The following is a 21,451-nucleotide window of genomic DNA, read 5'->3' as shown; positions in this document are numbered from 1 at the left end:
CAAGTCACGTCAACTTCTACGGGAACTTTGAAAGCGCGGTGCGCTCGCTGAAGTCAACTGGCCAGACTCCAACTCGGAAAGGGAGAGTGGACTCCACGTCGGCTGTAGTTACTGGGCGTCCAGACGTGATCTTTGAATGGTCGGGAGAGAAGGATGTGATTGGAAGTTGAAGAGAAACACACGTCCTTATTCAGGCAAATTTCAGTCGCCGCTGCTTGCAAGTCTGCGCCTAGAATGATTGAAAGCTTGGACCTCCTAGGTTGCTCCAGCGTGCCTCGTTCGGGACCCAGACTCCAGCCTCGTCCGGCAAGACCCCACTGAGGCTGGTGCGATAGTTATTCCGATATTCGAGATAAGTCTATCTTATCGGTTTATCCGATGCCATCATATCCAAAGCCACGTGCGACCGGGTATGATCCCCTATCCCCTGTTCACTGATGCAAATCCCAAATTTGCGCACAATATCTCAACTCAGATAGCATCCCAGAGCTCAGGCTCACTTACATGCTGCTATTCTCGCACATGACTCTGCTGAATAGTACCTCCCGAAGGATGTGGAATACCTGATTAACACTCGTGAAGGACAACCTCTGTTAAAAACAGATAACGAGCTTACTTAATCAAGTTAGTAGCCCCTGCTCATCGCAGAGCAATAACCTAGCATTGCAATTGCTATGGAAACACCCAGGCATTGCTGCATCGTCAGTGTTGATGGGTACCAGGCCATAATAGCTTTCGGCCGGCCACCTGCAACATTTGGGTACAAGACTGACTTGCATATCTCGCTACGTTCCGGCCCATGCCGGCCACGCTTCCAACACAGAAGTCCGTTAAACAGAGGCGATGCAAGGATAAGCATGTCTGTAGGTGTTGAAATATCATATAACCGTTGTGATTTCGTGACTAGAATGAGCATTGTCAAGTCAAGCGGGAGACGAATAGGGGGGCGCTAATGGTTCCTGCCGGGCCTCTTGTTTATCAACATGACACAAACAAGGGCGTTACAGGGGGGTAAGTAAGCGCTTTTGCAACCAACACGGGCCACGGATCCGTCACTTAATGGTTCGATGGCAAATCTCTGCGCTTGGGCAGCCATCGGGGGTCTGTCAGACAGCAGACGAGACAATGCACACTGAGATTCGAGTCTTGTGTTGGCTGGGGGTGTAGGGAACCACCAATAAGGGCAGGCGGCAAGATACTGAGACACAGGGCCGTTTTGTGATTCAAGACCCCGATGCAGAGACAAAGTGGGATTTCTTCAGTGCTTCACCATTGGCTCAAAAGCCCAAGCCGGCTTATCACATACAATTTGGCAGTGCGCGGCCTCCCCAAGATGGCGCCCAAGCCCCTGCCAAAGAGTTGTGGACTGAAGTGATAGGTCGAGGGGGTGATGAAAACGGCAAACCGACTGGACTTCATTATCGTGTCAAGGGTTACGGTCGACCTTTGACGGATACCTAGGTATTCACAGGAACGGATGAGAAAACGTGCCTATTATTAGATGAGGGAGATGGGGCGCATGTCTCTCTGATAGCGGTTCGATTTGAACTCTGGCTCTGTACAAACGGATACGGATGACAGCAACTTTTCCCCCTTCGATTCTCCTGCACTGTGGCTTTAAAACACGCGTCAAGTCTCTGTCCCGTACTCTGGCGCCGGGTCTCAACGTCGTTCCAAACATTGGCCCGGTCTAGCGGCTCGCTCTAGTTCGTATTCTGACGATGTACCCAGTAACCTTGGGGCAACTTCTCCACCGTATCCGCCGTCGTCGCAAAGAAAGAAGCGGCCAGCCAGCAGAAAGCTAGGTACCTGTATTTGCAGGTACAAAATGGGGGGGGGGGGGGGGGGGGGGGGGGATTCTGTAGATAGCCGCACATTAGACCCCCTGTACGTTAGCCGTACAAACTATTCGTTGGCGCAACCCCGTCCATTAGCAGTGATCTACTCACTGTAGCTCGGCAACTTCCCTAATATGAGCCCGTCACGATGCTAAAGGCAAAAAATCAGAGCTCGTTCTTTCATCGGCCATTTATTCACAAATACATAGCGTTCATACCGATTAGGCAAAATGGACCCCGCATTCGCCAGGAACGCCATACCGCATTTTAGCTACTCTTACACGTGCCGCCAATCCTTACACTTTGTACGGTCGACTTTCACGTTCAGGGCAGCTGACCCATGTGACCGAAAAAAAAAAACGCCCCCCCCCCCCAAAAAATTTCCTTTTTTTTGGCGAAAAAAAAGGGGGGGGGGGGGGGGGGGGGGGGGGGGCATAGGGAGGAACAACGAAACCTTCTACTGGACGGCGAACACAATGGCAACGCTGGCCTGAAGGCTGTATCAAGCGCGTTGCTTATGAGTCGAAATGGGGGAAGGGGGAAGGGGGAAGTCAGAAAGAAGTCCAGTTGCTTCTTGCGCGGGGATTGGTACTTGAAGCCGACTTACTGGGATGACCAGGTTTTGGTATTGGACTACTCCGTAGAGAAACGGGTACAGCCAGCCGCCTTGTGAATCCGAAACCTTCTTTGAGCTCTCATTTGTCGACCTGATGTGCTGTAGACCTGTCTGTGTCTTGACGCAAGACTGGACCGGACCGGACTGGACCGTGGCTGGGCTGGTCGCTCCCCTGCTGCACCTGGTGTGTGGGTGGGTGCGTGGGTGTGTCGGCCGTGTGGAAGTGAGAAAGCGAGTCTTTGTTTGACCTGAGACCACCACTCCATGCATCGTTCTCTTTCCTCGCCTACCCTATCAACTTCTGCTCCCGTTTCTGCTTTCCACTTGACCCTCTCTGCTCGTGCGGTCCTTACTTCTCCCCCCCTCCCCCTCCCTCCTCTTCAAAACATCCCATTCCGACCCACGTAGCACCCATTTACCGGCCGAGAGCGAAAGCATTCACTTCTACGAGGCCTTCTCATATACAGCAACACGGAGCACGTTGCCTATTTCTTGCTATTCGCCCCTCCCCCCTCGCTCATTCTCGGAGTCGCCTCCCTACCTGACCTCGCACCCCACCTTGGCCGAAACGGGAACACCATCGAGAGCAATCACACCAATAAATTTCGAACCGTTCTTACCCCCTCTCGGGCCCCTTTCCCGCAGCCACCTGTCGACCTCGGAGACTGTCCATCGTCTCGTCGCCTGATACTAGAAATACTCCACGCCCACGCCGACGTTCTACTCACCTGGCATTCAGTCACTGAGTTCGGGACCTTCCAACCTTCACACCTCGCCCACACCTTCTCCGACACAACGCCGATTATCGCGCGGTCCGTCCCGGTGACAAGCCGTTACACTCGCTCACACGAGTCGACCGGATTTCTGCACCTTCTCGACTATAGGAGCTTCGGCATCCGCTTCTGCTGCACCACCGCTGCGCAGTCCGCAGTTGACATTCTCGACGGTTTACAAGCTCTGAGACGGCACAGGCCACGGCTCTAGCAGCGCTGCGGAAGAGCAGGTTGTTGGATCACACATACCTGTACCCAACCGGCCAACAGGGCATGACAGCGGCCTCTTCGTCGCTGTATCTGCTGGTGCATTCCAGTTTCACTTTCGGTCTCTTGTACTGAAGCTCTCCGAGTGAGAGTTATTAGCCCACCATGGCCGATCCTTTTGCGCCCCGATCCATGAAGCGCAAGAACGTCAAGGGCCTCGCCCTGACGCCTGCTGCGCCCAAGCCTCCCCCCACCGCTGAGACTAGCATAGCTGGATACGATCCCCGTGATAAGGATGGCGGCGACCAGTCAGCGCAGTTGGAAATCGGCATCGAGTACAAGCTGGATCTGAGACCAGAGGACCTCGAGATTTTAAAGGAGCTCGGTTCAGGAAATGGCGGCACTGTTAGCAAAGTCAAGCATGTTCTGACTGGAACTGTCATGGCACGCAAGGTCAGTAGCTTCATTGGATGCGCGCTTGGGCTCGATATTGACCAGCCTTAGGTCATCCACGTGGAAGCCAAGAAGGAGATGCGCAAGCGCATCGTTCGTGAGCTTCAGATTATGCATGGCTGCTCCTCCGAGTACATCGTAAATTTCTACGGCGCCTTTCTGAATGACCACAACGATGTCATTATGTGTATGGAGTACATGGATGTTGGGTAAGTTCGAGTTCGCCCAGATAGCGCCGGTAACTTTTACTGATTCGTATCTCAGTGCTCTCGATCGTGTGTCAAAGGTTTTTGGTCCCGTTCGAGTCGACGTGCTAGGCAAAATCGCTGTAGCTACACTGGGAGGATTGACCTATCTTTACTCTAAGCATCACATCATGCACCGAGACATCAAGCCGTCCAACATCCTTGTCAATTCCAGGGGAAGCATCAAGCTATGTGACTTTGGTGTTTCTGGCGAACTGATCAATTCGGTTGCAGACACCTTTGTCGGAACGTCGACGTACATGGCCCCTGAGCGAATCCAGGGTGAGAAGTACACAGTCAAGTCCGACGTCTGGAGCTTCGGTCTGACCATCATGGAAATGGCCATTGGCAAATTCCCTTTCAACGCAAGCGAGCAACTCTCGGACGGAGAGTGTGCACCGGCGGGTATTTTGGACCTTCTGCAGCAAATCGTGCACGAGCCCGCGCCGAGACTACCAAAGAGCGATGCCTTCCCCTCGATTCTGGAAGACATGATTCAAAAGTGTCTCTCCAAGGTTCCCGACGAAAGACCTACTCCCCAGGAGCTTTTTGTGAGTCCGAGTCCACCACCGTCGGCGAATCTGCCCACTGATGTTTGCAATGTAGGACCGTGATCCATTCGTCCAAGCTGCGAAGAGAACACCGGTCGACCTCAGAGAGTGGGCGGTGGGGATGATGGAGAGAGACAACCGCAAATCTCACTTGGCGCCTCAACTGTCACCGGCCACTCGTGATCTTCTGAACTCGAATGATTCTCCAACGTACCATGGCGGGTCTGGAAATGATAGATCTCTCGACACGCCAACTTCAGGAGAGATCCCTATAGCGGGTGCTGGTATCATCTCCCCGCGAGAGCCCGCCAGCCACTCCAACCGTTCTCCTACTCGAAACGGGCTCAACCCCTTAAGCAGTCGACAGCCAGGCGGCCATCCTGGAATGGGACAGAGGATTGTCACTACCAATTCTATCCCCAAATCTGGCGAGTACCCGAGCAGCGCCGGCCCTGTGAGCGCCAATGCTGCTTCATTCAGCCTGCCTGTTCGCCCTGCCCCCAATGGCCCTCTGCCGCCTGCCCCTCCTCGAAAGGGGACTCCCGATGACCCAAGACGTGAGAATCGACGACAGGCAACATTCGGTTTGCCACCGGCGCCCAGAAGTTACGCCAATGATGTGTACAATGGTACCTCCAATTAGTTGCAAGAGGGCTCAAACTACATCCACGGTGTTGCGCCTCAACCACACCAACCAAAATCACTGCATAATAGAGCATCAGGCCGCGCCGTTTACCTACAACAACCAGACTCATCCTTCGATCAAGGACCTAGAACCTGCAATGTGTCTGCGCAGACAGCCTATCGACCATCGTCTGACAATTTGATGGAAGGAGCGATCGCGTCAGCCCCGATCTACCCGTCCAAGCGGTCACTGATACCCGGCATGAGAAGTCACGGGAAACTTCGCGCAGACAATGTCGTTGGCTTGGAGGATCCTTTTATCTAGAAACAACCCAGATATGCCGGACTTTGGTACTCTTGCAAAGATCCAACAGTCGGGTAGTTGGTCCGACCGCAGCAAAGCTTCCCCCGCTCTCCCCTTCAGCATCATTTGGCGCACGTATCAATATCATGCTGTTGCAAATTTGGGCGTCTTTTCGAAGCTGTCGACAGCTGGGCTTTTCTACAAAGCTTGGAGAGAATGGCCTTGGTCGATTGCGACTAAGGCAGGGTGGATTGGTCGACTGGGAAGGCCACTCATGTGTGAGATATTGTATCTGGCGTGCTTGGAGGACGGATTTCATTGGAGCCTGCATGCTGTCTAGACAAAGTAAAGAATGCTTGAGCAATCCGCTATGCGCTTCTCACCCCGTGACTTCTCTCTCGGCCAAGCATGTGTCATTAGGTGAACAAACAGCCAAGCGTGTTTAGACCAGCAAACCTGCAGCCTACGCTTGGCTCCATTCATGTTGAAGGCGTCAATTCCCTGCCGCTAAATCCCTCCTCGAGAATGGGAATCAGCTCATCCAGCCGCCGAATCACCAAGTCAGTATGTTCATGATCAATCAAGTGCGCATTGACATCGTTGGCGAGTAGCACCGTGGCCGCACCAGCCCTGCGGCCAGCGGTCATGTCGTCGATTGAGTCTCCAACCATGATCAACTCACTGGCATCGCCCTGCATTACTTGTGACCCTTGCGTAGCCTCGTCCCTAGGACCGCTCTGTGACTCTGCCGGCTTGACCAAACCCCAACTCCGAGCGATGTGCAAAATACCAGCGGGATCGGGCTTGGGTGGGCGGAAGTCGCGGGTAATGATGGGCTCGAAGAGTGATCCCTCAAGAAACTTGCCGAGCAGGTGGGCGACGGGGCCGTCAAAATTGCGGGTGCAAATGCCCTTACGGACGCTGCGGCGGTCGAGGTAGGACATGAGATCGGCCAAACCCGGCTGGGCGACCTGGGAAGCCATGGCATTGCGCTCTATCTGGCGGATGGAATCCATGGCCGTTTCCTGGGCCTCCTGTGTGGGAAGAGCGTAGATGTGGTCGAGGATGTCGACGGACTTGGTAATGCCGAGAGCCTGGCGCATCTCGCCGAACATGTAGGTTTGGGGCTCACTGGTGTTTGTTAGTGAATAGCAGGCAGAGTAACGGAACGACGCATGAAGATGGGAGTTTATGTTTGAGTCTTCCACGGATGAATTGCGTATCAAAATGGGGGAGAGAAGTGCAGGACTGGCTCGGGTTCGGGCATCTTTCGCAATTCGAGAAAGAGACAGAGAGAGAGAAAGAAAACAAAGGGGGGGGGGGGGGGACAATGCGACTCAAACAAATTGCCTATCAAGACATACCATAACGTTCCGTCCATGTCGAAGACAATGCCCTTGAGTCGAGGTGCGTTTGAGTTGGCCGCGGCGCCGGGTTTCAACGGAGCAAACTGCCGGCGAGTAACTGCTGCCATAGTTGACACGAACCTCTTCATAGAAATAGTTATGCTATAAATAATGGTCGATGGTGGTGATTAGAAGAAGAGGGGAAAACCGCAGAGTGTATGGTATTGGAGTCTTGGTCAACTGTTGTCGCGATATTTCGACAAGTCGATATGAATCCTCAAGTTCTTGTGGAGTCTGTTAACTAAAACGGATAAGAGAGTCAGTCGGCTGGTAACACAAGGTACCTAGGTAGTTGGGTGTGTCGCACCATAGGTAGTATAGACCCCGGCATGGGTTGTTGCATCGATGGTGGGCATGGGGAATAAGGCAGAAGGTCTAGGTGGGGTGTGGGAGGAAGGAGCTTTCATACATATTCCATGTGACGTGCCGCGTGCCCAACCTATAGAATCTTGAGAGCAGCCAAAGCTTGCCGTGCGAATGACCAGCTGTTGCGAATTCATTCAGGCGCCTTTGCAGCTGGCAATAAATAGGGCCCGTCATCGCTGATTTAGAAGCTGTGCCATTTCACGGGGATATTAAACTCTACGTCACCTAAGACCTAGCAGCGACCGCCACACGTTCATCCCTACCGCTACCCCTACATTACATTGGACCGAACCTACCTAGAACAGGCGACTCCCACAAAGCTCCCTCGTCGAGAGCGCATTCTAGTTCCACGATCCAATACGGCTAGCATTTTGGGTGCTGCGCAACACCCAGCCGTTATGAGCTCGTCGAACACAACCCCATGGCCACCTAGGCGGCCGTCAAAACGGAGCGTGAGTGACACGTGCTGGGACGGGAAGTGTGCCTTGTCGCGATCTGTAGCTGACCCGCGATGCGACCCCAGAAGCTCCGAAATGGCACCTTCATCGTCGCAGGCACCGGCAAGCGTAGCCGCCGTCAATTCTCCCTCCGCGGATCAAGCATCGAGATACCGCAGCCCGAAGTGAATGGATACCGGTCCTTGCTGACCGCCGAGACCACGGGCGAATCCATCGATGTGGTCAAACATAATATCAAAACCACCGCACGCCACTTCTGGGCCTGGCTCAGGTCGCCGGCAGGGAAGGGTGTGCTAAAATGCACCCTGGCGTACCTCCTGGGAAGCATGGCGACGTTCCTCTCGCCCATCTCGGCCTTTCTGGGCAAGCCCGATGGAAAACACGTTGTCGCGACTTTGACGGTCTACTTCCACGCCAGTCGCACGTGGGGTTCCATGGTCGAGGCCGTTGCCATCGCCACTATTGCCGTTCTATACGCTGAGCTTGTATCCGTGCTTGCAATGGCTTTCTCTGTTGTTGTAGGAGGGCAGCTTGGGCTCATACCACTTTCGCATGTCCTCATCCTCACCTTTTGCATTGGCGGCGGTATGGGCTTCATCGGATGGGTGAAGCAGAGGCTGAACAACCCCCTGGTCAACGTGGGCTGCACTCTTTCCTCGATCGGCATCATATCTGTTGTTACTAGAGAGGAGGCCATCCATGAAGGGCACTTTTCCGAGGCCAAGATCGTGCAAGTTTTGAAGATGTTGGTTATGGGTATCACGATCACCGTGACAGTCAATCTCTTGATATGGAGGGTATCGGCGAGGGCGCTTCTGCGTGCTTCCGCGAACTCTGCTGCCGTATCGCTCGCGGACATGCTCTCCATGATCACTCGCGGCTTCTTGAACGGCTCCGAAAGCGAGATCATGTCGGGGGACTTCTCCCAGGTCGCGAGGCTGTACAAAACTACGTACGGTAAGATGACGAAGAGCCTACGAGAGTCCAAGTTGGAGCACTGGGTATTGGGTCGTGAGAAGATTTACAACCTGGAAAAGGCCTTGGTGAAGTCACTGGAATCTCTTTCGCAAGCTATAGGAGGCTTGAGAAGTGCGGCCGACACGCAGTTCACTCTGCTCAAGGAGATACCACAGGACCCCATGGCTGGACAACTGTCTCCTGGAAACACAGTATTCTCTCCAACGTTGTCCCGCGCCATGTCCCAATACCTCAAGGGTGCTCGGGACCGATTTGCAAGCCTAGCGTCAATTGAGGAGGACGACGAGATTGACGATGATGACAGCCACCCAAGTCCTACAGAAACGACAGATGGGCCGCCAGCACCACTCCCAACATTTCGTTCGCCATCAGAGATCTTCGAGCTTTTTATCGCGCTGCTGGGCCCTTCGATGAAATCTTTGGCGTACACCCTATCAGAAATCCTCAGGGAACAGGCTTTCGCTGAAGGGGCAGATTCTACGGTAACAGTCAACCCCCATTTCAAGCATAGCTTGCAGGACGCCATGATGCTATACAGCAACGCAAGGACATATGCCCTTCAAGAGCTTTACAACAGTATTGAACTAGGCAGGGCACGATCCGAAAAGATCCAGGCAGATATTGAGGAGGTCGCTGCTGCCTGCGGACACTTCAGTTTTAGTCTGCAGAATGTTGCCGAGGACATCGACGCATATCTAACAGCCCTGGAAGAATTGAAGTACGCCCGTGAAACGGGCTCTCGCAGCTGGAACTGGCTGAAGATTTGGAGGTACTTCTCATCGCCCGCAAAGCCCAAGGAGGCCGACCCAAACAATCTAGACACCGAGCGCTTGCTGCAACAACCTATGGAACCCGCCGAGCAGCCTGTGCGTGCTATCAGGAAGTCAGCCGTGCCAAGAGGTATCCCGGATACTATGATCAAACAAAGAGATACCTTCAGTTGGAACGCTGCGCCGAATGCAAGCAGTATCATGAGATTTGCTTCGCAGCAGCTTCTTAAATATTTGAGGGCCTTGGCGCGTGATGACAGTAAGTTGATGAGATCATCCCATTTGGCTGTAGCATTGCTAACGGCTCTTTGCAGTTCGATTCGGTGTCAAAGTAGGCTTTGGTGCCATGGTTTGGGCGGCCTGCGCCTTCATTCCGGCAACAAGACCGACATACCAGCACTGGCGCGGCGAATGGGGTTTGCTATCCTTCATGATTGTTGCGTCCATGACGCTTGGAGCGGCCAACACCACTGGGACTGCGAGGTTCATCGGCACAATTGCTGGAGTCAGCTTTGCTATTATAGCCTGGGCCCTCAGCCAAGGAAATGGCTTTATTCTTGCATTTTTGGGTTGGATGGTCAGCTTTTTCAGCTTCTACATGATGTTGGTCAAGAGCAACGCTCCCTTTGGCAGGATTACGCTTCTTTCCTGGAACGTCACTGTTCTCTACGCCTATTCGTTATCGCAAAAGGTAGACGATGACGACGACGACGAGGGCGGCTCGAATCCTCTCATGTTCGAGATCTGTTACCACAGATTCGTCGCGGTCTCGCTGGGTATTCTCTGGGGTATCTTTGTTTGCCGCGCAATCTGGCCCATTTCAGGAAGGAGGAAGTTCAAGGAGGGCCTATCGGTGCTCTACCTCCAGTTGGGGCTCATTTGGAAGAGAGGCCCGCTAGCTATACTTCTCAGGAGTGACAATACAAGGTCGTACATGAGGGCAGGCGAAGAGCAGGCGCTACAGCGTTACGGTAAGGAGCCACCCATGGCACAGCGATTCGACTATGTTAACACAAAGTCCAGCCTTCAAGCTCGAGGCTTTGCGAAGCGCTGCAAAAAGCGAATTCGAACTTCGTGGCCCCTTCCCCGATGCCGCTTACGCTCGCATCATGCAGTCCACCGGTAAAATACTGGACGGCTTCCACGCCATGCGGTTGGTGACCTCTAGAAGAGGCCAGCTGTCCGCTGGCGAAAGGGCGTTGCTTGAATATACGGCATCAGAGCGGGCACAGCTTTGCGACCGCATCTGCCACGTGTTCCAGGTGCTCGCCAGCTCTATGATGCTTGAGTACCCGCTTACCGACGCGATCCCCTCGGTGGTGGGCAACAAGGACCGGCTGTTGGGCAAGATTTATCAGTTCCGGAAGAATCACCAACCGCCGTCCCCTAAGATCGGAAATGGCGAGGAAGTACAGCCGCAGACCAGCGGCAACGGATACAACGACCAGATTACCAAGAACAATGTGGTCGTGGAAGAAAAGGACTACGCGCTACTGTACGCATACACCTTGGTCACAGCCCAGGTCGCGCAGGAACTGGAGTGCGTGCAGCGGGAGGTTGAGAACCTGTTTGGCGTCCTTCACACCGAGGCGTTTTTGCTGCAATAAACATATGCCCGTTGCGCCGGAAGAGATACGGACGGATCGTGTCGACGAAGACTCGCTGATCGAAGCCGAGGGTTAAAGAGACGGAAAGGAAGAAAATAAAAAGGGACGAATGACTGATGAAACGGGGCCTCGAGCTGACGTTTGGTCTTACTATACACACACATGCATTGTTACTGGGGATACCTCTGCAGATGAGCCCGCCATCCAAATACCTGATTCACTTTCTTTGGGGGCGGCGGGGGCCGAAAAAGCGATATGGGCATGAGAATACAAGGCATGGATACATATTTATAACTACATAGACTAGCCGTAGTAGCCTATAACTATCGTTATACCATATTTCCTCGGGGCGGATGTGGAATGTGAGCCCGCGGGTTCGAATGATGCCGGAAACATGGCCCCATGATGGGCGATCCCTTTCGGGATGCGTGCATACCCCCCCGCCAGGAGACAAGCCACGTAGCCCAAGCGGCGTCTGACGTCGAGACAGCGTCCTGGCTATGCCAGCCGCAACTCCAAGGGCGCCAGGCCGATGCCAACGTCAAGGTCTGGTATGCGTGAGTTCGTCAATTATGAGATATGGAGGAGTTGCAACCCTAACTATACAATTAGCAACAAAGCTGAGTATGACCCCGAGCCATCCCAAGCTCGCCCGGCAACCGCGACGTATCATGTACGTGGACGCAGACAACAATCCCCAATACTTTTTACACGGATCTGTTGAGCATACACCACCAAACAAACTGTATGCCCCGAATCGAACCGATTCTTCCATCTCTTTGATTCCGTGCGTCATCTCTTTGGCCAACAGTCTACTAGGGACACTTGCGTCGACCCCCCATCATGTATTACCCTCACAGATCAGATCCCGGGAAAAGAACAGCCGCGCACTATCTCAACGCCATGATGAATAACCGCGGAATCCTCCCATGAATATCCGTGAGTAAATGGCAACGTATATGGTCGATAAAACAGCCTCAACTCCAAGCTCGCTGCGTCAGCTTCATCAAAATAAATGGCATCGTATATGACAAAAAATGCGGAAATGTTCTCCTAGTTCCAGCCCTGCATGCGTTCGTTGTCCTCGTGGATGTGGAAGCCAACGCCGCCGTCTGCGCCAGGGACCTGCCAGCCGCGCTGGGTGCTAGGATACTCGGAAGGCTGGCTGCTCACTTCGGAGTGGATATCGTCATCGGCCGTCGGGGTGAAGAGCGGGTCGATGTTCTCGCCGTCCGACATGTGGTCCTGATCCTCGATGCCTGGCCAAGGCTCATCCTCAGGCAGCTGGATCTGCCGAGAGTATGATGAGTCGCCCTCTCTAGCTGGAACTGGCTGAGCCGCCATCTCGACACTGTAATCGCTCTCGTCGCTCTCGTCATACGGGTTCGTACTACCGTAGTCTGGATCCAGGTTTTCATCGTCCTCTGTAGGTGAACCACCCACGCCGCCGCTTATGCCACGTGGGCGTGTCTCTGCCACCGGCGCGTTGCTATACGGGGTGGCATAGTAGTGTGGCGTGATGCCTCGAGTCGATGGATGACGCTCATCAGAGGGCATTACACCAGGCATGGGGCTTGGTGATACGGTCCAGCGGGGCGTGTTGAGGGGTCGGCTCGGAGAACGAGTTCGGCGCCGTTTGTAAGCTGTCATAATATTCGGCGGGCTAGTGCGGATATGAGCAGCCGCTCTCTGCTGTCCGAAGGAGGATACACGACGTTTGATTTGCTGTGACGGCGAGAAATTTGCAGGAACTACCGGAGGCAATGAGGTGGTACGGATGTAGGAGGGTTTGGATGATCTTCGCTCCCGTGCGGGTGTTTGACCACGGGCCATCATGGGACTAGAGGACCGCATCGAAGATTGCATCGCAATTTGGTGTAGAGAAGGGGAGGCTGATACGCGCTGACCAGCCTGTCGTATACTCAAAGATGACTGTGCACTTGGGGTCTCGTCAAGCTGGTCATTCCACATCCAGTAGTCCTCTCGTGCGTCGGCCTCGGGTACGGTTGCTTGGGAGTCAGGATAAAAACGGCTGACTTCTCGGAGCCGTTGCCAGTTCCAGCCACTCTCGTAGGCTGGCAGATCTTGGAGGTAGGCCTCAGGCTGAGTGATGAAGAGACGAGGCTCAGAAGACCGCATGATAACTGAGTTGAGGAAAGATACATCCCAGAGAGCAGGTGTGATCATTTCTGCCGGGGTCAAGAATCGGAGGCGGGAGTCTTTGTGGATCTTACGGAGCGGAACCCATGGCTGTTGCAAGCCCAGGAAACGACTCGTTTTGCTATCAAGACTGCGCCGCCGTGAGACCGAGCGCGAGCCGCCCGAGAGCTCGACAAAGGTAGTGCCAAAGGCAGCGTGCATTGCTGCCTGTACACTTCTGGCGTCGGATCCCTTGATGGAAATGGTGCGCACCAGGCCGCGGCTTTCCAGTCTCTTGTTGATGATGCTCATGGAACTGCACGCCTTGGCCATCAACCATTCGTAGTCGTGGCCTGGATCAGCCCACTCCGCGCAAAAGGGCGATTGTGCTCTCAGAGTCGCAGAGCTCATGGTGTTGGGCATTTGCGTCCACTCATCCAAGCTTGAAGGGCCTTCCGACTTGAAATCCTGGAGCTCCTGCCAGACTCTCTTCAAGGGGAAAGGCAGGAACACAACCTCAATTTCCCAAGGTCGAGCATTTGTAGGGAGTAACGATTGAAGCTGAAGGATCTGAGACTGCAACAACTGGATCTGGCTGAATATCTCACCCGAGTGCCCGGCTCGGGTGGCGGTACTAGTTGCAACCGAGATGATGCTGTTGGTCGACTCATCAAAGGTTTGACGGTCAACGCGACGGCCTGTAGTACTGCTGTTATCGTTCATAAGCTTCTCAACCTCCTCAACCCGGACTTCAAGGTCGGTCACGCGAAGGTCGGTGGCGTCGTGCTTCTCATGACACTCATCGTGGCCTGCAGCAGAAAATGAAACGTTTTCCAGCCTTTCGAGGCGGTGCTCGTGTCCTTGAACCGTGTCGGAAAGGTGCCGAAAGGTATCCCGGGAGGGTCCGGCAAACACAGCATCGACCTTTCCAAAGGCGCCTGGAGACTGGGGAGCCTTGGGAGTAGCTGCGCCGCGTTCGCTGTGAAGCGTCACAGTCCCGGCATCGTGCTTGGCTTGATGATCCTGCCGGGCGGGCGAGTTTAGAACCTGGGACCTGTCCTTGCGTGGAGTTTGCACATTGGAAGCAGCAACACCACTAAGTGTCTGGAGACCTTTTCCGGAGAACGGACGAAGATAACGAGCCTGGCTGGATGATGTAGTAGAGCTGGGTTGAGATTGCATTAAACACTGGGCTGGTATGGGCGGCAACGCAGTATTTCCAGAATGGGACTGGATGAAGTCGCCCCAGCATAACGTATCCTGTAGAGTGGATTCGGGCCGCTGTGTGGAATGGTCCTGCTGGCGAGGCCTGATATCCTCGGGCTTCTTTGGGGATACGGCCATGGCAGCATCCAGGTTCACAAATTCCATGGTCGGGGTGAGTTCGGTGGGCATCCGAAAAGACATATCCGGCAGCTGGACCGGGCTGAGAGGCTCCCTGGACATTCTCGGTCTCTCATTCTCCTGGCCGCCAACCTGGGCGGTGGTCGTGGGATGAAATGCGGGCGTGGGCGTGGGCGTGGGCGCCGGCGCCTCGCTCGCGGCGCGTCCATCATCGTGGAAGCAGGCGTGATGCGAACACATGCACCAGACGGAATTGTCGGTACCCAGGTTATCCGTGTATGCTCTCCCGACAGCAAAACGGCTCCAGAAACGACGGCATCCGCACTTGGCTCCATTGGCGCCGGGCGTCAAGTCCACGTAGTTGCAGGCTCCTCCGGGCAGGTGGCCCGGGTTGCGCTGGGCAGCGCCATCATTATAGATATCGAAGAAAGAAGAGCCCGGCAGAGGGGGGTCAAATTGTGTTGTTGCCATTGGCGGCAGCGATATTCATCGGGGAGGTTGGGCGGCGCGGATCGGACGGCGATGGCTTAGACGGGCGCGGGAACTCGAGGGTTATTGGGATAAACCGGGATGGGAGGTCGACGACGTTGATGTTGGAATGAGAGGAGGGAACAGTGTTTGGGAAGGAGGAAGATGGAAAATCCCTACGCGGCCCAAACCAAGGCCCAGCTGGGTCGCAATCCGAGAGACCTAGAAGAACATCGCAGCTGCTGTGGTCGTTAGCCCTCTGCCCGCTCTCTAGGTATAACACCAAATGCACAGGTTAGAAAATCGATGTTCGCAAGCCAACCCAGGATAATTCTCAGACATTGAGCAGACGCACCCAAAACGAACTGGTTATTGGACGAGTCGGAATTCAAGCTGGCAAGAGGGAGTCGTCTCTTTTATATTTGCACGCGCCAATCCGGAAAATGGTTGCGCAACTCGAGAAAGGTGGAAGGCGGACGAGTCTGGCGGGCGATGGAGTGGTGGAGGACGATGTGTTGTTGATAGAAAGTGAGGCGGCCACTGGATTGGGCAGCGCGAGCACGATACAAGGACGGGAACCCAGGATGTCGGTTGATGGCGGGGGGTGCGGGAAACGGGGCGCGATGAGTGACTACCTAATACCAACCTATCTGTACAAAATGATGACGGGAAATGTGGAGAAGAGAAACAGTCGCGAACTACGGCGGCTTTGCTCAGCTCTGCTCTTTCTAGGTCACAGTGTGTGAGTGTGTGTCAATGTGTTATCGGGATGAGCGTGGCATGACATGGCATGGGGGCATGTAATGCAGATGCAGGCTGGCAGAATGACTCGAAAAGAAGCTGCAAGGGTTCCTAATATCTCGGGATCTCGTTCTGAGGTTTCTGTCTGCTGTCTGTGAAAATGGCATTGCTATCTATGTATGAGAGGTCGGCGGCAGACATCTATTATTGTCGAGGTGTGCCTGGCTTGTAATCAATTTAGGTGCGATGGCGGTACGTACTGCGGCATGGAATGTGGCTCGTTGTGTCCTTCAGCTACCCAACCCGCTGCAGTGGGCGCAGCCCGCTGTAAACCAGCAAGAGGCGTGCATCAACAAGCGCTTCCACAGTGCAATTCCTTAACAGACGGCAAAGGCCTGGAGGCTTCAAGCAGCAGAGCAGAGCAGGGGGATGAGGGAAAAGACTGGATTCACGACCAGAACGCGTCCCCCATGGCATGGGTTAGTGTGTCCAGGTGGCTTGCAGACCCTTGCAAGCTCCATGTTCCTGAGGGGCCGGATGGCATGCAGCGGAAGCTTCCCATTGGTCAAACATGCCAGCCTCTGGGCGACTCGAATCACCTCGTCTGCCTACCTACCTACTACGTCGGTAGGAACCTAGGTGTGTAGTGGATGCGAGGCGGTGTTGTATCCTTTCCAAGTTGTAACTCCAACATTCACAGCTTAGCAATATTGCCAACTGGGAGCCGACTCTCCTGCAGTGACCTGCAACCCGTTCTGCTCCCCTGCCTGTTTGGTTTCAAACAATGCGCTCCACAACCACGACTGGGGGGATGAGCGATTATAGACAGGTGCGAGGGCGAAAAAGCAACGACGAGGCTGCTTGTTCCACTCCAGCGATGGTTGACTCGGCTGGATCGGCGGGGCGCCCGACTTCTTTTCTTTTGCCATCAAGAGTCTGGGGCGGCGGCAAGATGGTTGACTGCACACTCTTACCTCCTTGGCACCCCTCAAGACGCCTAGACGAGATAATGACAGGTGGGTGAACAGACTTCCACCGGGACAGGGCCTTGATTGATAGACATGTGGTATGGAGTCCCCCTTCCCACGGCTCCAGGCTGACGTTCGATGATGCTGCCCATTCGCAACCGCGAGGCGTCCGAACCCCCGTCGATCTGCTCACGGCAAGGCGTCAGCCATGACTGATTGGTCCCTCGGTGGTGAAAAACGACCCTTCGAGATGCTGCTGGCCTTGTCCCCCGGACAATTGCGCAATTTTGGCCAAAGCCTCGCGGCGCATCGTTGGCTACAATCAACGAAAGTAAAAGGTGTTCAAGGTGAGAAAGACATTCCCTGCCCCCTGCGTTCGTAGTGTACAGTGTGAAGGGCGGTGGATGGTCAACATGAGTGATAGAATATTTTACTGCTTGGTCGATGACTCGCCGTGATGCGCCTCTGTGGACGTGTGTCGTCTCGCAAACCGCGTCGCCCGGGACTCTGGTTAATTACACACGCATGCACACACCATTATTTGGGTTCGCCAAGTGTTGTTCGTGTCACCCTTCCCGTTAGGAGTCCCGCTCGGAGCCAAGACCCCCCCCCCGCGCATTCACCACGTCTGCCCGGTTTATCTACGGTAGTCGAAGCTTCAGAGGGGTGTGTCTTTGCCCATCATGCACAACTAATGGTATCTTCTGCTATACCTGCGTTACAAGTACTGGTTATGCACACTACAGTGAAACCGGGATAAAGACGCCTTCGATTGTCTAAGCTCGATCATATCTATATGGTCTCTGTAGATGCCCGATAGCTCCAACCAACCCTGTCTGATTATGATGCTGAATGCTGACACACAAATCACCCGCTGGAAACACCAATATTTCAGTTCAACTCCCGCTAACTCATGCAGTAATACACATCTATCGTGTACAGACGCCCATTCCTAGTCGTTGGCCATGGTTCGAGAGGTCCGAGATGCAGTTGAAAGTCGCGCGTCATCAGACCTCGCCCCAGCTTCCCATAGGACCAACCGAGGCGATGACTGATCCCGTTCCGATGGACCCCCCAATGTCCCAGTAGTGGCGCGACGAAACGCTGCTGCGTCTCGCGGACCGCCGTGTGCTGTGACTAGCACAGCTAGACGCATGCCGCATAGCAGCGGGGCTAGACGGCGTCGTCGCCTTGAATGTCCTGCGCTCTACCGGTCGGGCTCGGGAGACGAGCGGGTGATGCTGGCGCACCCGCGCGGCTTTAGCTGCTGTATCTGGTGTGCTTGAGGTGGCAAGGTGGGAGGTACCGGTTGTGAAGGCAGCGGACGGAGTCGACCGCGAACTAAAACGCGATCGCAAATACCGGAAGACGAGGTTAACGTCCAGGTCTTGCTCCCACTCCTCTTGCGTAAAAGATGTGGGCATTGGGGTTGACTCATCCCTACTTAGAAGTGCGGGAGGATCGCACTGGGGCCGGCCGGTGGGGATGTTGATGGGGCGCGCGTGTTGAACCATTGTTGGCTGGAACTCGGGCATCTTCGTGGACACTTCCTGTACCTTGGGAGCCATTGGCGTATCAGCACCTGACTCTGGGATGGCTGGCAAGCCGGCGTAGGGAATAGGCATCTGTTGCATGCGAGTGTATGTCGAAAAGGCGCCAGCATGGTGATGCGACAGCTGGTTGACCATTAAGCCAAGCTCTTTTGCTACGTGATCCAACGCCCGCACTTGCCAAGATGAGTCATTGGTCTCCTGAATTGGTGTGCTGGATAGGTCCGCGCCCGTCTTGGGAGTTGTTGACAGGTCATCGTCAAACAAAAATTGCTCTCCCAGCAGAATGGAGAGTAGTCTCTCGTCGATGCCTAGGTCGTTGAGGACCTTGCGGGTGATACTGGCGAGCAGACCCCGCTCGTTATCCTTGGTGGCGTCAGCCTGCTCATAATGCCAGTCCATACTGTCAGCATCATCTTCGTTCCCCATTGCACTTAGGCTTGCAACGTCCTCGGCATTTCTGTCTTCCGCCGCCACAGTTGGCCTGATAGAGACCATGGACTGTTGTCGACGTCTCGTCTCTCTCCTGATCTCTTCCAAAAGAATTCGACTCTGTTCTAGACGCCAGGCCTCGATCCTCTGTAGCTTGTGTGTCTCTTGCTCTTCTTCGACTTCCATCTCAAGCCGGGCTAGATCTAAACTCTCGCGGCGCGTTCGCACGCGCTTGGGGTTGAATCTCTCAAAGGCGTATATCTGCTCCTGGACCTCAGGACCATCTAGCCTGAAAGACCCCAAGCCATCGTGGGCAGGAAGCACGGGAGCACTCTGGGCGGCAGCGGCACCCGCAGAATGGGTATAGAGGCTCGGGACCGTCCGAAATTCGGGTAGATGGCTGTCAAGACTGTCGAGCTCAGCATCGTCTTCGCCCAACTCTTCCTCAACGGCACTCGAATGCACGCCGGAATGCCGGGACTCGGTGTCGCGGGCTGAATGTACGAATGTGTTTAGACTGCCTATGTCACTAAGCCTCGATCGGCCCGGCGTAGTGAGAGACTCGTCTTGTTCGCTGAGGTACGACGTTGTTGTCGTGTCATCAGCAGGCTCGAAGAGCACCCACGAGTGGGAGGGGTCGGTAGCAGCTGGGTCTTCGACGTGGAGCTGGGGAACATCCCGCTCCTCTTCCTGCAAAGGACGGGCGGCACGCAGCTGAGACGGCCGCCTCGTAGGTTGATGGAAAGCCATGATGTATGATTTGTTTGACAAGTTGTGAGGTCGACGGTTTAAGGGCAGGAATCAACCATAGACTGGTGACAGGTAAAGCTGTGCTCGTCCGATAAGGAATAGGCGAACAATCACGATAAGACCCCCCGGTCGCGATATCGCGGTGACGCCTCGGTAGCGGCACCTCGTATTAGTAGCTGGGTGTCCGTTCGTAGTTTGACAAAGTCTCGAAGTCGAATGATCAAAGCAAAGAGTTCAGGTTCGAGGCTGGTTAAGCATTCGTAATAGGAAAGAAGTCAACTGTCGGTCGGTCAGACGCAGGCCACAGCGGATATATGTGGCAGCAATCTACTGGGACCAACAAATGATAAGAGGGATGGAAAGGAAGAATGCGGGATGTAGGATAAGAGGGTAAGGGGCCTTGGGGGGTGAGAGGGGTGGGTTCTCATGGGGGCCATGACGGATGGGTCTGTCTCTGTCACTGTCCCCGATTAAGGCGTCACCGACTAAGAGCGGGCCAAGTACCGCAGTACAACCACCTACCACTTCGGCCATGTACCTTGCACTGCTCGACGTTACGAGTAACCCCGAAACAAGTGGGCGAACTCGGCGGAAGAGCGGAGCAGGCGCGGTATTCTCAGACAACACACCTCCAACCAGGAAGGACGACTCGTCAGAATGGCGCAGGGAGAAGAAAAGAGCAGAGACTGGAGGGGCGCACCACATGGGACTGTACGGATACTACTGGAAGGAAGGGGGGGCAGGCGGGTGAATGGGGCAAGGTCAGACCGGAGAGATAAGTGGATGGATGATGTGCTCGCGTGCGACCAGCAAGGGATCCAAGGGTAAACCACACCCAACTTCAAGGAACCTTTGACTTTGATCCATGAGTTTGGGACATTGGCTCCGTACACTGCAGAGAGGCAGAAAGAAGCAAGCTGATGGGGGGGAGGGGGCTCAGGTGCCCAATAGCCAGAGAGAGAGAAAAAAACATGACAAGGGAATACAAGCTCCGGGCTTGCTGTTTCTGGGCTCCGAGGGGGAAAAGACAAGAAAGGAGATCATGGACTACCAAGCCTACCCGTCTACAATACTTCAGATGCGCCCTGAGCGGTGGACATGACGAGACGTGGCGCTAAGGAGCTTTGAACTCTGTTTGGTTGAATATTACATGTAGACTCTTCTGCGTTCGCGGTACCGGCTGGAACGGACGAAGTGAGGTAATCCTCGTGTCATTTCTAGCAGAGACCACCCATCTCACTCCTCTTGACTCTCAGTCTCCCATTCTCACCAACCCGTTTGCACAACTGTTGCATGCACCCCAGACCGGAGACCCGGAGCGCTAAAAGGCAACCTCTGAACACCAGACGGTGCCCAGTTTACATTATGCCTTCTAAGTGTGGTCCGACTCAGGAAGAGAGTAAGGCAAGAGGTCACATTGGCGGTCAACTTCGCTCTCAACAAGTCAGACCCATGCCGTACCATGATGCATGTTTGCCCCCCCCCCCCCCCCCGCGAGATGACTTATAGAGACGCAGCACTGCTCGCCTTCGAATTGTCCGTGAATTACCTAAGCGCGCGGAGGTTTTCGGAAAAAAAAAAAGCTGGGAAATTTCCGAGCCCCCCGGCCCTTTGTGGGGGGGGAGAATTTAAAAAAAAAAATTTTTTATTAAAAAAAGGGAAAAAAAATCTTTTTAATGGTAAAAAAGGGGAGTTGTTTGTAAAAAAGGCCCCCATCCATTTCCCGGGCGCCTCCCCCGGAAAGTCCCCCCGCCCGGGGGGCCACAAATCCCCCCCCCCGATTTTTTGGAAGAAAAGGGGGGGGAGTGCTCTCCCCCCCGCCCCCCCAGGAGGGGGGTGTTGCTGGGGGGGGGGCCCCAGTTT

The 21,451-nt window shown here is 54.5% G+C and overlaps 5 protein-coding genes across 5 annotated transcripts; 2 read left to right on the top strand and 3 right to left on the bottom strand.

Moving 5' to 3' along the window:
• Positions 1–3,599: 3,599 nt before the first annotated feature.
• On the top strand, positions 3,600–5,326 carry GLRG_04259 (uncharacterized protein; the record flags this gene model as incomplete). Its single annotated transcript, XM_008094944.1, has 4 exons — positions 3,600–3,887; positions 3,939–4,096; positions 4,152–4,683; positions 4,739–5,326. The coding sequence occupies 4 exons, from the start codon at positions 3,600–3,602 to the stop codon at positions 5,324–5,326; spliced, it is 1,566 nt and encodes a 521-aa protein (XP_008093135.1).
• A 764-nt stretch (positions 5,327–6,090) lies between these two features.
• Positions 6,091–7,085, bottom strand: GLRG_04258 (haloacid dehalogenase-like hydrolase; the record flags this gene model as incomplete). The annotated part of the gene is made up of 2 exons (XM_008094943.1): positions 6,091–6,742; positions 6,976–7,085. 2 exons carry the CDS (start codon positions 7,083–7,085, stop codon positions 6,091–6,093), a joined length of 762 nt encoding a protein of 253 aa, XP_008093134.1.
• Positions 7,086–7,894: 809 nt separating this feature from the next.
• Positions 7,895–11,196, top strand: GLRG_04257 (ribosomal protein L19; the record flags this gene model as incomplete). Its single annotated transcript, XM_008094942.1, has 3 exons — positions 7,895–9,848; positions 9,904–10,560; positions 10,613–11,196. The coding sequence occupies 3 exons, from the start codon at positions 7,895–7,897 to the stop codon at positions 11,194–11,196; spliced, it is 3,195 nt and encodes a 1,064-aa protein (XP_008093133.1).
• A 1,053-nt stretch (positions 11,197–12,249) lies between these two features.
• GLRG_04256 (uncharacterized protein) lies at positions 12,250–15,150 on the bottom strand (the record flags this gene model as incomplete). The annotated part of the gene is made up of 1 exon (XM_008094941.1): positions 12,250–15,150. The coding sequence occupies one exon, from the start codon at positions 15,148–15,150 to the stop codon at positions 12,250–12,252; it is 2,901 nt and encodes a 966-aa protein (XP_008093132.1).
• Positions 15,151–17,863: 2,713 nt separating this feature from the next.
• Positions 17,864–19,588, bottom strand: GLRG_04255 (uncharacterized protein; the record flags this gene model as incomplete). The annotated part of the gene is made up of 1 exon (XM_008094940.1): positions 17,864–19,588. The coding sequence occupies one exon, from the start codon at positions 19,586–19,588 to the stop codon at positions 17,864–17,866; it is 1,725 nt and encodes a 574-aa protein (XP_008093131.1).
• Between the last annotated feature and the right edge of the window lie 1,863 nt (positions 19,589–21,451).

The sequence above is a fragment of the Colletotrichum graminicola genome (assembly GCF_000149035.1).
Source record: "Colletotrichum graminicola M1.001 genomic scaffold supercont1.13, whole genome shotgun sequence".
Lineage (NCBI taxonomy): Eukaryota > Fungi > Ascomycota > Sordariomycetes > Glomerellales > Glomerellaceae > Colletotrichum > Colletotrichum graminicola.
This window is presented reverse-complemented; position numbering and strand designations above follow the sequence as displayed.